General features: G+C 56.9%; 1 protein-coding gene across 1 annotated transcript; it reads left to right on the forward strand.

Annotated features, from left to right (window-relative positions):
• The first annotated feature begins 245 nt into the window (after nt 1-245).
• Fdxr (ferredoxin reductase) lies at nt 246-8,932 on the forward strand. Its single transcript, XM_052196829.1, has 12 exons — nt 246-436; nt 1,057-1,160; nt 4,619-4,714; nt 4,908-5,030; nt 5,143-5,256; nt 5,543-5,644; nt 6,451-6,558; nt 6,795-6,879; nt 6,994-7,193; nt 7,278-7,449; nt 8,217-8,387; nt 8,517-8,932. Exons 1-12 carry the CDS (start codon nt 256-258, stop codon nt 8,645-8,647), a joined length of 1,587 nt encoding a protein of 528 aa, XP_052052789.1. The 5' UTR covers nt 246-255; the 3' UTR covers nt 8,648-8,932.
• Nucleotides 8,933-12,805: the final 3,873 nt, after the last annotated feature.

Here is a 12,805-nt window from a genome sequence, read left to right on the forward strand (position 1 = left end):
TCGCTTCTCCAAGAGCAACTGAAACAGCATAGGGGATTCGCGTTCCTTCAAATCTAGACTTCCGGCATCTGGAGGGACAAGGAAGACCGGAGAAATTTGTTAAGCTTTTGAGGGTTGGACGTTCTGGGGCGGGGCCTTAGTAAAATGGGGGCGTGGTTCTCTTTGGGGGTGTGGTTATTTCGGACAATGTGGTGAAGTCTCAAAGTTGAACTTTCTAAGCCAGCGGGAGGCGAGGCTTGGGGCGGGGCTACAGTAATGGGCGGGTTCCGAGGAACGTCCCCGGCGGGCTGCAGAACCTGCGCCCAGCACTGTGGAGTCATTGCTAGCTGTTCCGCTTGCTGGTTGCTGTTCTCAGCCATGGCTCCTCGCTGCTGGCGCTGGTGGCGTTGGTCCGCGTGGCCTGGGGTTCGGCCGCCTCACTCCAGGAGCATTCCGAGTAGGAGCAGGGCTCTTGGGGCTGCACCAGGGGAAGGGGAGGCCTGTGATCAAGAGCGGGGTCCGAGAGGGGCAGGGCTGGAGAGGAGCGAAGCTGAAAGTGACTGCTCTTGCGTGAGAAATGGGAGTGGTGTGGAGGGGAGGATCGGTGCGATGAGATGTAAGGCGTCCTGGGTAAGACGGGTCAGTAAAGACTAAAAGGATAGATAGACCCTGAGGTCCTTATGTGTGGTACCAGGTGAATGGAAGTGACAGGCAAATCTAAGGTGAGGAGATGAGCAATAGAGTTCTGTGGGGAAAGAAGGGATAGAAAAAAGCAAGATAGAAACGTGATGGGGGATGTGAAGACATGAGATTTCACAGGGAACCTCATGAGAAAAATGGTGCTGTGCAGGACAGCTTCGGGGTGTAAGAGGGTCTGGGGCAGATTATCATTGTTCATGGGTGAGACATGGGGTTTTGGATAAAGACGGCTCTGGCATTCAGATGAGAATGTGACGCTCTGAGGAACAGAAAAAGGAAGATGCAGGTGAGGGTGAAGGGCAGGCTGCAGTTGGACAGGATTGACTTGGGGTGGCAGGAGAGTGTTGATTTGACCCTACTGTCCCCTGCTTTGCCTAGCCCCAGGCTTCTGCCGGAAGTTCTCCACACAGGAGAAGACCCCTCAGATCTGTGTGGTCGGCAGTGGCCCAGCTGGCTTCTACACAGCCCAACACTTGTTAAAGGTAAGTGAGTCACTCCCTCCAGGCTCCCTTCTCACCATTCATTTTTTGCCCCAATTCTGGGAGTAGTTTCAGCCCTTTGGTTTGCCTGACAAGGAAGGGGCTTCTGACTCATAGAAGCTGGGCCCTTTCTACCTGATTCCACAGGTACAGCTGACTCACTCGCTCCCTAGGTCCTCAGCTGTGAGAGAAATGTATTTGTCCCATGAGTGGTGGTCAGAGACAGATGGACAGCTGTCGCCTGCTTGGCAGGGAAGTCTTCTCAGTCTTACGGGATGGCTTCATCTCCAGCATTTTACATTTCAAGGCCATTTTGTCGGCAGCGTTGTGCCTACTGCACAGCCCCAACCCTCTCTCCCCACACTCAGTCACTTCCATTAAAGGCCAAGGTCTCAAAGTTTTCAGTATTAGTCTTGCCAGACTGGGCCTCAAGGCTGTCAGATGTACTGGAAACTCTATCTCAGATCTTAAAGCAAAAGAAGAAAGGGGTGGAGGACTGCAGACAAGGCTCTGTGGTCAGGAGTGTTTGCTGTCTCACGGAGGACCAGGGGATGGGAACTGGGCTCCCAGTACCCACACAGTGGCTCAAAACTCAGCTCCAGGGAACCCAAGTGTCCTCTCTGGCCTCTGCTTGGCTCTTTCTTTATTCTTGTACATACACAACATACATGACTAAAAATGATAAAATAAGTATATTTAAAAAGTAAAAGATACTGAGATTGACTGAGACAAGACAGTGTCTGAACTTTAGAGGGGCTTATAATACCAACAGGACAGAAGACAGGACGATGATGATATTGATAACACATGTAGATATTTGACAGGCAGAGTGACCCAGTGGCCTGGTTTAGTGTCAGTGGCCTGATACTCAGAGTGTCTCATGGAGACCTCTGCTGAGAAGTGACCTACCATGATAAACACAGGTCAGCGCGATCAGAAGCTGTCCCGTAGAGAGTGCACACTTGAGATGCACTGCAGACCTGTGTGGGCTTCAGCAAGGCCCTGATATGAGTCAGCCTGGGGTGAAGGCCACTGATGAGGGCAGCCTGGGCTCTGGGACGGAGACCCAGAGGTTCTCAGGGTTGGGGTGGGTAGGTGGGTGGTATGCTTGGTATCAGGGAGGGTACTTGTAAGGGGCACTGAGGGTGAGGACCTAGAAGGCAGGGTTCTTGGTGTCTTCTCAGTGGGCAGATCTTGCCCTGCAGGCATGCAGGTGTCCTTACGGACCTGACAATGTAGCAGGAGGTGGCTGGTTCTTAAGGTGTTTTAGGGCTTATCTAGGGGTGGTCCCTAGCCCGGTCTAGAGGGAGAGGTGTCCAAACTGTGTTTTATGGAAGACAGCCTCAGGAATGAGGAAGTATGTGGACATCGGCCAGAGGGAGGAGTGTAGCCTGAGCTTCATCCCAGAGCCTATTCCAGAAGGCCATCCAGCATCTGAGGGGTGAGGTGGTGAGAGCTAGGGTGAGGGCCCAGATCACAAGGTACCTAGGGACCACCGACCACATTGTGGACTTGAGTGGCTTTCTTTGAGCAGTCGCCATATTCCCTGCTGGAGAGGTTTTATTTAAATAAGCATTTCTGGGGGCAGCTCAGATTTAACCAAATTCTGTGACTGGGTCTCTCAGAATCAGCAATTTTAAGCAAACACCCTGGGGAGGGGGAGGGGGATTCTGACACTCACAGACACAGGAAACAGGCCTCAGTGAATCATCTCAAGCAAGTGGGAAGAGGGGGAATGTGTCAGTGTTTAAGAGTGCATACCGCTCTTGAAGAAGTTCTGAGTTTGGTTCCCAGCACTCACAATGGGCGAGCGGCTCACAACCGTCTGTAGATCCAGGGGCTCTGAACCCTCCTTCTGGTCTCCTCAGGCACCTGTGCATATGTGTGCTCCTTACTCACATAACTTTAAAAAAAATTGTATTTAAGGAAAGAAAACAAGGGAGCCTCCATGTGGGATTGAGCACAGGGCCTTGTGAGCATCTGATGGGCATCTGACCACTTAGCCACTCCCCCAGCCCACCTTCCATAGGGACCGGTCTCTCTGAGGGGTAGCTTGACTTAAGCAGGGCTGTTTGCACGGAGAGCAAGGAACAGGAGAGTGCAGGAAAGGATGTGGGCCGAATAGGTCAGGGTGAAAGGGGAGGTCGAAGGCTGTGGCTGGAGCTCCAGGGATGGAGGGGAAAGGACAAGGAATGGGCTTCAGTGTGTGTAGTGAGGCATCCTGGATCTCAGATGGGAAAAGAGATTGGGTGAGCGGAGGGGGAGGGGAGATAGAGAGGCCACACCAGGCCTACAAGATTCAAGGTCACAGTGGGGAGTAGGTAAGACTTGCCTAGGACATAGTGAGTGGATATTCAGGAGGAACAGGGGACCCCAGCGCACAAGTGCTTCAGGGACTGTCCATCTTAAGAAAAGGGCCAGAGAAGCAACAGTTGGCAGGAGAAGAGAGAGGCTTCCCCTCTGCAGTGGGATGGAGTGGAAGATGGGGTCAGTGAGGTCCGGTGGTATCTGGGATGGCCAGCAGGCTAAGCAGTTTGACCTCTGACCTGTGGCTGGCAATGAGAAGGATGGGGAAAGCCACAGCTGTAAGGGTCCCGCCCTAGTGAGTCCATTGTGTCCTACAACTGGGGAGCCGCAGGCTGAGCTCTTGAGCCTGACTTACTCAGCCTCGAGTGTGACCCAGAGGGACCGGACATTCTACTGTGCAGAACCTTTCCCCCATGACACAGCAGTTAGTGGTGGGACTGGGCTTGGCTCTGTGGCTGTGGACTTCACGGCTACAGTTCTCCCTGAGCTCTCCATAGCTTCAGTTTCCACAGAGTCTGAGAGAGGCCATTTTGGAGAACACTTAGGGGCTGGCCAAGGACAAAAAAGCAGGTGACTAGAGGGACTGGCCTTGGGGCAGGCGCTGGAACAGAGGGAAGCAGGGTTTGGAGAAGGCCAGGGGAGATAGGGAGGAACACATCCGCCTTGAGTTGGTATTACCCTGACTCCTCTCGTCCCTGACTCACCTTCCCCAAGGCCTCCCAGTTCCCAGAGAAGGAGACTGAGGCCCAGGGACGTTCTGGGACTTACCAGGCCCAGCTGTTGGTGGCAGCGGAGCCAGACCCGGCTTGTTTGGTTCCATCTCATGCCTTCCCTGTACCCTGCAAAGTGCCTTGGGACGGCAGGTGACGTGGGACAGCTGAAGCAGCCAGGCTGTTTTTCTGAAGCTGGGAGCAGGCCCACTGCCCCCTCCCCACATGCCCCAGCTGTATCCCCATTTTCTCTACCCCACCCCACTCCCCATTTTTCTGATCCCTGTCCCAGTGGTGTTGTCTTGGAGACTTAGAGCTAAGGCAGGTCCTCAGATCACACGGCCAGCATTTGATGAAGGTCTCCGAAGGTCTACATCGGACCTTCTGTCTTAGGAAAGGTGGCCCTGTGGGGCCTGGAACCCACCAGCTGTGTTTCTCCCCCAGCACCACACCCAGGCCCATGTGGACATCTACGAGAAGCAGCTCGTGCCCTTTGGCCTGGTGCGCTTTGGTGTGGCGCCTGACCATCCTGAAGTAAAGGTGGGTGTCGCCTGGTGTGGAGGGTGGTGTTGGAGTCGGTAAAGATGAGGCTCCCTGACTTAATCGAATAACCTTCTGCTCTCTGTGTGACGGGACCCAGGCTCCATTGTGGGGCGGGGGTGGTGAGTGTGGGGGAGGTAGCTCCAGGAGCTACCCTACCTTCTAACGTTCCTCTCCCAACACTGCATGGCAGAATGTCATCAACACGTTTACACAGACAGCCCGCTCAGACCGCTGTGCCTTCCGGGGCAATGTGGTGGTGGGCAGGGACGTGACGGTTCCAGAGCTTCAGGAAGCCTACCACGCTGTGGTGCTGGTGAGTGCCCGCGTGGAGGGGGTGTGGCCATGAGTGGAGGGGCTGTGGGAGGCAGGAGGCTGGCACTGGTGCTGAGGCCTTGGGCATGGGTGGTGGCTGCATCTTTCCCCAGAGTTACGGAGCAGAGGACCACCAGCGCCTAGAAATTCCTGGTGAGGAGCTGCCTGGAGTGGTCTCAGCCCGAGCCTTTGTGGGCTGGTACAACGGGCTTCCTGAGAACCAGGAGGTGAGTCTGAGGGGCACCCCTGCTGCTTCTGGCTGGAGTCAGGCCGGTCCCCAAGGTGTTAGATTTTGAGCTCAAGGCAATGAGGAGAAAGCTGAGGTTGATGTGTGACGTCAATGGCCGGGGCAGGTCAGCTGTGGAGACCTTCTGTGGGCCTTGGGGAGAGGGAAGTGGGGACCGCCTAGGGCAGCCTGGGGGCACAGTGGAAGTGGCCTAAGATATCTGATGATAAGATTAGCCTAAGTGGGACTGAGGATAGGGATACCCTATCAAGACCTTTCTCTTCCAGCTGGCGCCAGATCTGAGCTGTGACACTGCTGTGATTCTGGGACAGGGGAATGTGGCTCTGGATGTGGCCCGGATCCTGCTGACCCCACCTGAGCACCTGGAGGTGAGGGGTCAGTCAGAGGCTGGAGGGATGGAGGGGAGCACACTGAGGAGAGAGGAGGGGGCGGGCTCATCTCATCCCTCCCAAGAGCCCAGGGCCTGTTTCCTGCAGGAGCCCAGGCGAGGCACCTTCACACCCCAGTGTGCCTGGGCATTTACACACACTCTCTCCTTTGGAACATCTGGACTGACCTCCTGCTAGTTAAGAATTTACATTCCTCCCACATCCCATTTTTGTCCCAGCTGTTCCTTCTGCAGGAGGTCTTGAAGGCCATCCTGTGGAGGTGTCCCTTCTGCCATACCGACTCAGCCACTCGCCTTTACTTCCATTCCGTAGCCTTGCTTCACAGTCGACTTCATGACAGGCCGCGGGTTTACACCCTGATGGGATTCGATGTGTATATCTCTCCCCACAAGATAAGAACTATGTAAGGTTCCAAACCAGCCTGTTTAGCTCACACAGACTGTTCTTGACTCCTTAAGCCCCTTGTCCTGTTCCAGACATGTGACAGGCTGTCAGTAAAACCTGACTGGGTGGAAAAATTTGCCCGAGTGCTGCTACCAAGAGCTATTTGTAGTATTAGCGTCAATGCTCTATGTGGCCACCAGGGGGGGTGGCGGTATAGATTTGGGCCGATGGTTTTCTCTGGATCAGAGTGAGACCAACTAGCCTAGCAAGACCGCTTTTCCAAGTCAAGCCCTCCTAACCCCCTTCTTTTGAATGAAGGTCAAATATATAGCCTTGGATGGCCTGTGGATCAGGCTGTCTTTTCCACTGTGCCTGGCTCTAAGAACCTCCTTTTGTTCCAGAAAACAGACATCACAGAGGCTGCACTGAGGGTCCTGAGGCAGAGTCGGGTGAAGACTGTGTGGATTGTAGGCCGGCGTGGGCCACTGCAAGTAGCCTTCACCATTAAGGTACTGGGTCCAGAAGGGCAGGAGCCAGGCTTTTAAGTAGAGGTTTCCACTTTCCCGCGTGTTGGAGTTGCTGCAGAGCCCTTCCCTGGATGGAAGGGGGGAGGGGGCAGGGCCCAGAGGCTGTGGTTTCCCCACACTGCTGATGGTTTCTCCCACCAGGGCTGAACTCTGGTGGGCCCAGGAGTGCTCAGTGCTCTGGACCTGACCTCCCCCCTTACCCCACCCCCACCCTCAAGGAGCTTCGGGAGATGATTCAGTTACCAGGAACCCGGCCCATTTTGGATTCTTCGGATTTCTTGGGCCTCCAGGACAAAATTAAGGGTGAGGGGCCAAGTCCAGCCCCCTAGCTCACAGGAAGGGGATGTGTTAGTTAAGTAAAGCTTGGGGAAGGGTGACCAGAGGGGACACCCCTGAAATATTCTGTGTTGCTGACAGATGTCCCCCGTCCGAGGAGGCGGCTGACAGAACTGCTGCTTCGGACAGCCACAGAGAAGCCAGGAGTGGAAGAGGCTGCCTTCAGGGCGCTGGCCTCCCGGGCCTGGGGCCTCCGCTTTTTCCGAAGCCCCCAGGAGGTGCTACCCACCCCAGATGGCCGACAGGTGGCAGGCATCCGCCTGGCAGTTACCAGCCTGGAAGTGAGTCTCCTGTTACCCAGACTTCCCCTTTTGAGGCTTCCCCCATCCCATCCTGGTGTTTGTTACCCACATTCTCCCCAACAGGGTGTTGGAGAGTCCACTCGGGCAGTGCCCACAGGAGATGTGGAGGATCTCCCTTGTGGGCTATTGCTGAGCAGCGTTGGGTATAAGAGCCGCCCCATCGACCCCAGCGTGCCCTTTGACCCCAAGCTTGGCATCATTCCCAACATAGAGGGCCGGGTTGTGAATGTACCAGGTGAGTTGGCGAGTGAAGGCGGGTGAGCATCTGGGTTCGACGGGAGGCTAGAATGCTAAGACTACTCAGTCTACACCGCTGATGACACAGATCTTGGGACAAGACTATTCTAGAACAGAGCCCTCCCTCTCCTGCCCCCTAGGACAAATGCTCAGGCAGTGGGACATCATTCAGCACAAGCTTGCTGAGGCCCTCCCCTCAGGAGCGCTGGCGGGAGATGACCCCTGACCTTGGGAAGCATCAGTGGTCTTGCTCATGCGCATCCTGTTGTTCATTCTTTAGTAAATATTACTAAGGGCCTGCTCAACTGTGACGGGAAAGGCTCAGCTCCTGTCCCCAGGGAACATCTCTTCCACACAGTAGCTGGGAGGCGGGGGAGGATAGTGTGATAAAACAAGACTCTGTCTTGGGCTAGGCATATGGCGCACGCCTGTAGTCCCAGCACTCGGGAGGCAGAGGCAGGCAGATCTCTGAGTTTGAGGCCAATCAGGTCTAAAGAGTGAGTTCCAGGACAGTCAGGGCTACACAGAGACCCTGTCTAGAAAAACCAAAACAACAACAACAACACACACAGCTATCATGGCCAGCTGGTGGCCACACTGTGTGGCCCACTGGGAGACAAGGAAGAAGATTTACGTGTGTATGTGTATATAGTTTGGGATACACACTTGTCAGGCGGTATTCAGCCTCTCTCTCTCTCTCTCTCTCTCTCTCTCTCTCTCTCTCTCTCTCTCTCTCTCTCTCTCTCTCTCTCTCTCCCCTCTCAGGCCTCTACTGCAGTGGCTGGGTGAAGAGGGGACCCACAGGTGTCATCACCACAACCATGACAGACAGCTTTCTCACCAGCCAGGTGCTGCTGGAGGACCTGAAGGCAGGGCTGCTGCCCTCTGGCCCCAGACCTGGCTTTTCAGCCATTCAAGCCCTGCTCAGCCATCGAGGTCCGAGCCTAATGCTGAGGCCTGGGGGCAGGGCGGGTGGCTTGTCTTTGGAACTTTACCCTTTGGAAAGAGGGCCCTAAGGGTCCGAGAGAAAGTCATGGCACTAGCCCGTCTTCCTATCCGCCTCAGGGGTCCGGCCAGTGTCTTTCTCAGACTGGGAGAAGCTGGATGCTGAGGAAGTATCTCGAGGCCAGGACACTGGGAAACCGAGGGAGAAGCTGGTGGACCGAAGAGAGATGCTGCAGCTGCTGGGCCGCTGAGCCCCACCCACCGCTGAGCCCCACTCACCGAGCAAGAGGAGGGGCCGAGGCAGGCCGGGTTGGATGCTTCTCAGACTGCTGACTGCCCTGGCTTAGAGGCTGAGCCATGGCCGTTCCCAGGGCCTCTGTGCTCTGCCTTCTGCAAGCTGACCTCCCAGCGTGGAAACCTGGAGCTAGGGATGGATGGAGGTAGAGACTGGCCTTACCCGTCCTGCCTCCCTCCTGATGGACGTTGGGGAGCCTCTAGAACGGAACACAGTGGAAATAAAACAGATGTGCCTAAGACCCACCGTTGAAGGCTACCTTTTTTGGGGGAGGGGTGTCACTTTCAGGCCCCATTTGTCTGTGGCTGCCAGATGCAAATAAGGAAACTGATCCTTGCTCAAAAGCTTCCTGGGGACAGTGGGGATGGTGGGGGGCATGCACCTGTCCTCCCTTTCCTGTCTGTTCTCTGCTGCTTCCGCCTCTGTCTTCAGTTCACACCAGTCCCTGGTGATAAGTCCCTCACAAGTCTGCCCTGCTGACCTCGCTGTCTGGTGCCCCCAGGATGGAGAAACAGTGACAAAAAAAGCTGCCCCAGTCCACCCGGTCTCTCCTGGGTGCTGGCAGGTGTGGCTTGGCCCTCCAATCTCCACACACTCTGTGCCTTTCCATTTTCAAGCTTCCAGACAAACCCACAAGCCTTTTCAAAAACGACTTCAGCCTACGGCAGTTTAAGACCTCTTATGGCAGCAAGATGCGGAGGCCTTACTTTATAAACTGAAAGAGCCTTGAAATTAACTGGCCCAAGGTCACACAGCTAGGGAACCGAGGGCTCAAACCCAAGGCTCCTGGCAAGCCGGTGTTTTTCTCCGATGTTGCCCTTGCTTCTGAGCGTCGAGGCTGGGGACAGGGTCCCTGAGCAGGAGAGAGGAGAGGGCTAAGAGCTAAGAGCACAGGCTGGCAGGGAGGGGCCTGGACGGGCCAGAGGGGCACCGGTGGCCAGCTGGGGCGGGCCGGGGCGGGGCAGAGGCGACCGGAGGTGGCGAGCTCCATCACAGTCGGCTGGTGAGCCCCGAGAGCGGGAGGCGCGCCTTTACGCAGCCCGGGACACAGCCCCGCCGCGGGGCACGGGCCGGGCGCGGGGGCGGGCGGCATTCAGGCCGCGCCACCCGCACTGGTCCCGCCGCGGCCGGCGCCGGTGCCCGCCGAGCTCGCAGCCAGCGTGCCCGCTCGCAGGGGCTGGCGCTGGGACGAGCACCGCGCGGGAGACGGTCGCGGGCTCTGGGCGTGGGTGCAGCGCCCCTTCCCCGGTGAGTGGCGGCCGAGGGCTGACAGCGAGCGGGGGTGCCAACTTCGTAGACAACTTAAGGGGCTCCAGCGCCGCGCGGACAAGGACGGTGGAGACAGACGCGGCACACTCGAGCTCGGGCGTCAGAGGTCTGGGGGGGAGGGGGAGGGTAACGCGACCCTCGGGAGCCTGACTGCTGTTGTCGACCTGGGCGCAGAGGAGGCGAGGGGAGACAGGCTGGGGAGACAGACTGACCGCGGGCGCAAGGGAAGGACGCGGGCAGAGAGCCCAAGGCGATGTCCCTAGGGTCGCGGAGCCTCCTTCCCTTCGCCTGGAGCGGTGGCTGTGCCATGCTGGGCACAGTCCCCGGACGACGGAGGAGTCTGTATTGCCGGGTCCAACTGTTGCAGGTAGAAGCGGCTGGGGCAAGGATCCGGGCAGGGGCCAAGAGCCCGGGCCGAGGCTAGGTTCGACCAGAGCGCGGGGAGCTGGAAAGGACACAGAGCTAGGAGAGCAAAAACGGAGCTGTAGCAGTTGGCGAGCTGGTCCCTGCTGGGTACCTGCTGCGCGCATCTGCCTACTACCGAGCCCCTCAGTAGGGTGAGTCTCCCTAGGTCCTCCGCTTGCTTCTCACTCTCTTCCCCTTCCCCAGTAGCTCCTAACACTCCATCCCCTGACCTCTGACAATCTGGGGCGACAGGATTTCTCCAAACGCTGACCCCCACCCCCACCCCTACCCCACACGTCTTGGCTCCCCACGGCTCTGGGGGCTCCAAAAGGAGGGTGGGAGGAAAAGGGCACCGGAGAGCCTGCGCTCGGGTGCCCTGGGCCCTGGAAGCTCCAGTTGGCAGCTGTGGTCTCCTGGGGCTTCAACCAGGCTCCCCGACGGCTGAGAAGGGAAGCCTGAGCCTTTGGCTGCGGAAGGCGGAAGGCGGTCGGTCTGTGCTTGCCCTAGGCGAGCAGGGGGATCGACTACCTAAGACCAAGGCACCTAGCGGGCTGCAAATCTCCCAAGGGCTGGTTTGGCGACTCTTCAAAGATCTGCTGGGTGACAGGCAGAAATTCCCGCTGGGTCGGACTCTGACCCCATTTGCTGACTCTGTTTTCCAGCCCTCCCTTCCCAATGAGACATCTGGTATAGATAGCATCCTCCGGCTTCAGATGGTGGCCCAGCCCTGGCCCCATAAGCAACCCCCCCCCCTTGGCCACAAGAAAATTGGGAGAATGTGCCGTACTTCTGGCTGTTTTGAGCAGGTCCAATGTCTGCCTCTGAGCTAGTTTCTAAACTTAAGAATAAGAGATGAAAGAGACAGGTCGGCAGGACATGGACTGCCTGGGGGTTCACTTTGAAAGACCACCGGAGTTGGGTCCTGACCCACCGGCTCGCCTGCCAGCCTAACTCGGCCATCCCCCTGCCCACGGGCTTGAAATCCAGACCTAACTTGAAGCAGTAGGCTGAAGGCCTGGAGCTGGGGCTGGGGATGTGGAGAGAGTTCAGGGGGCAGTGGCCAGGTTGGGGGCGCAGAGTGCGTGGTGCTCAATTTGGCCGCCAGGAGGCGTGGCGCGGGTCCCCGCGCGCCCGGAGTCACCGCCACTGCCGCCGCATCGCGAGTGTCCTTGAGCGGCGAGTGATGGTGGCTCTTCGGTGCTCGCGCCCCCTCCTCCCGCAGGGGCAGCCAGATGCCACGTTCCCCATGAATTATTTATCGCCGGCCTAAAAATACCCCGAACTTCACAGCCCCAGAGTAAGATTCCTACAAGGGGATGGGGCGGGGCGCCCCCAGGGGCTAAGGGGGTTCAGCCGGGAGAGGGCAGGTAGTATTGGAAAAGGGAGAACTCCTCGTCCCCACCAATGTGGACGACAGAGGGGCTATGTCTTTCCAAGCGCCTGGGGTGTTAGCGGGGTAGAGAAAGAAAGAGACAAGGGTTAGAGGAGGGTCATCATGGTGAGGGTCCCTCACTGGCAAGAATCATCAGCCTAGCTAGATGATACTAGCTTTGATACCAGAGCTTCTGGGCCTAGGGATGGGGGCACCATCAGTGTCTCGGGTTAGTGAGTGTGTATGTATGTATGTATATGGCCTTGTCAAGGAGCCTGTGTGTGACTGGGGGTTGGTGGAAGCAGACGAGAAGCTCTCTGAACATATGAGATTAATAGAACCTTTCAAGGGGTACAGAATGGTCACTGCCAACTTCTCCTCTGTACTTGGGGACCAGGTGTTCAGCAAACACTCCTTTAAAGACCCTTTGAGAGAGTGTGTCATCAAAAACCCATAAAAGCCCAATAATGGGGAGGGGGGCTGAGGAGGACCAGCTCCCAGCTCCACACCCAGCACGCACCACAGAAAGAGCAATGGACCCAAGCCTTGTTTTCCCCCCCTGGAGTCCAGCACTGATGGACTCCAGGAGCTTATAGAAGAGGGACTCAGGCTGTGCTCTGAAAGACAATAGGCTTTTATTAGGAGTGAAGGAAGGAGGTAAAGACAGATTACCACTAGATTATCAGGGGCGAGTATCCAGGAAGAAGACAGAGGGGTTGGGTTAGCTTGCCGGACATTGGCAGCTCGTTTGTGGGTACCAGAGAGCTCTTGCACTTGACCCTTGTCACAGGGACAAGGCAGAAGTTGTGGCAGTTAGGAGGCAGGAAGCAGATGGGAAGGAGAGGTTGGGGGCCAGGGACACAGGACAGGAAGTATGCCATCTTGTGAGGAGATGCCCTGTCACAGGGCTTTGTAAGCTCAGGGGCCTGCTGGCTTTCAACCTGCCTCAACTTTCCCCCCTCTCCAGCCTTCACACAGGAGGGTTTTTTCACAGTGGAAGGAAGCTGGGGAGGAAGAGAACAGCCTCCCTTCAGAGCTGGCTGAGAACCTGGGTCCTCCCCCCAGACT

This window comes from Apodemus sylvaticus, chromosome 10 (assembly GCF_947179515.1).
Source record: "Apodemus sylvaticus chromosome 10, mApoSyl1.1, whole genome shotgun sequence".
Lineage (NCBI taxonomy): Eukaryota > Metazoa > Chordata > Mammalia > Rodentia > Muridae > Apodemus > Apodemus sylvaticus.

Coding starts and splice junctions, on each gene's coding strand:
- Fdxr (XM_052196829.1), top strand. CDS start 256: ATGGGCGGGTTCCGAGGAACGTCCCCGGCGGGCTGCAGAACCTGCGCC. Junction 4,715..4,907: donor CTGACCATCCTGAAGTAAAG/GTGGGTGTCGCC, acceptor ACTGCATGGCAG/AATGTCATCAACACGTTTAC. Junction 5,645..6,450: donor CCCCACCTGAGCACCTGGAG/GTGAGGGGTCAG, acceptor CTTTTGTTCCAG/AAAACAGACATCACAGAGGC.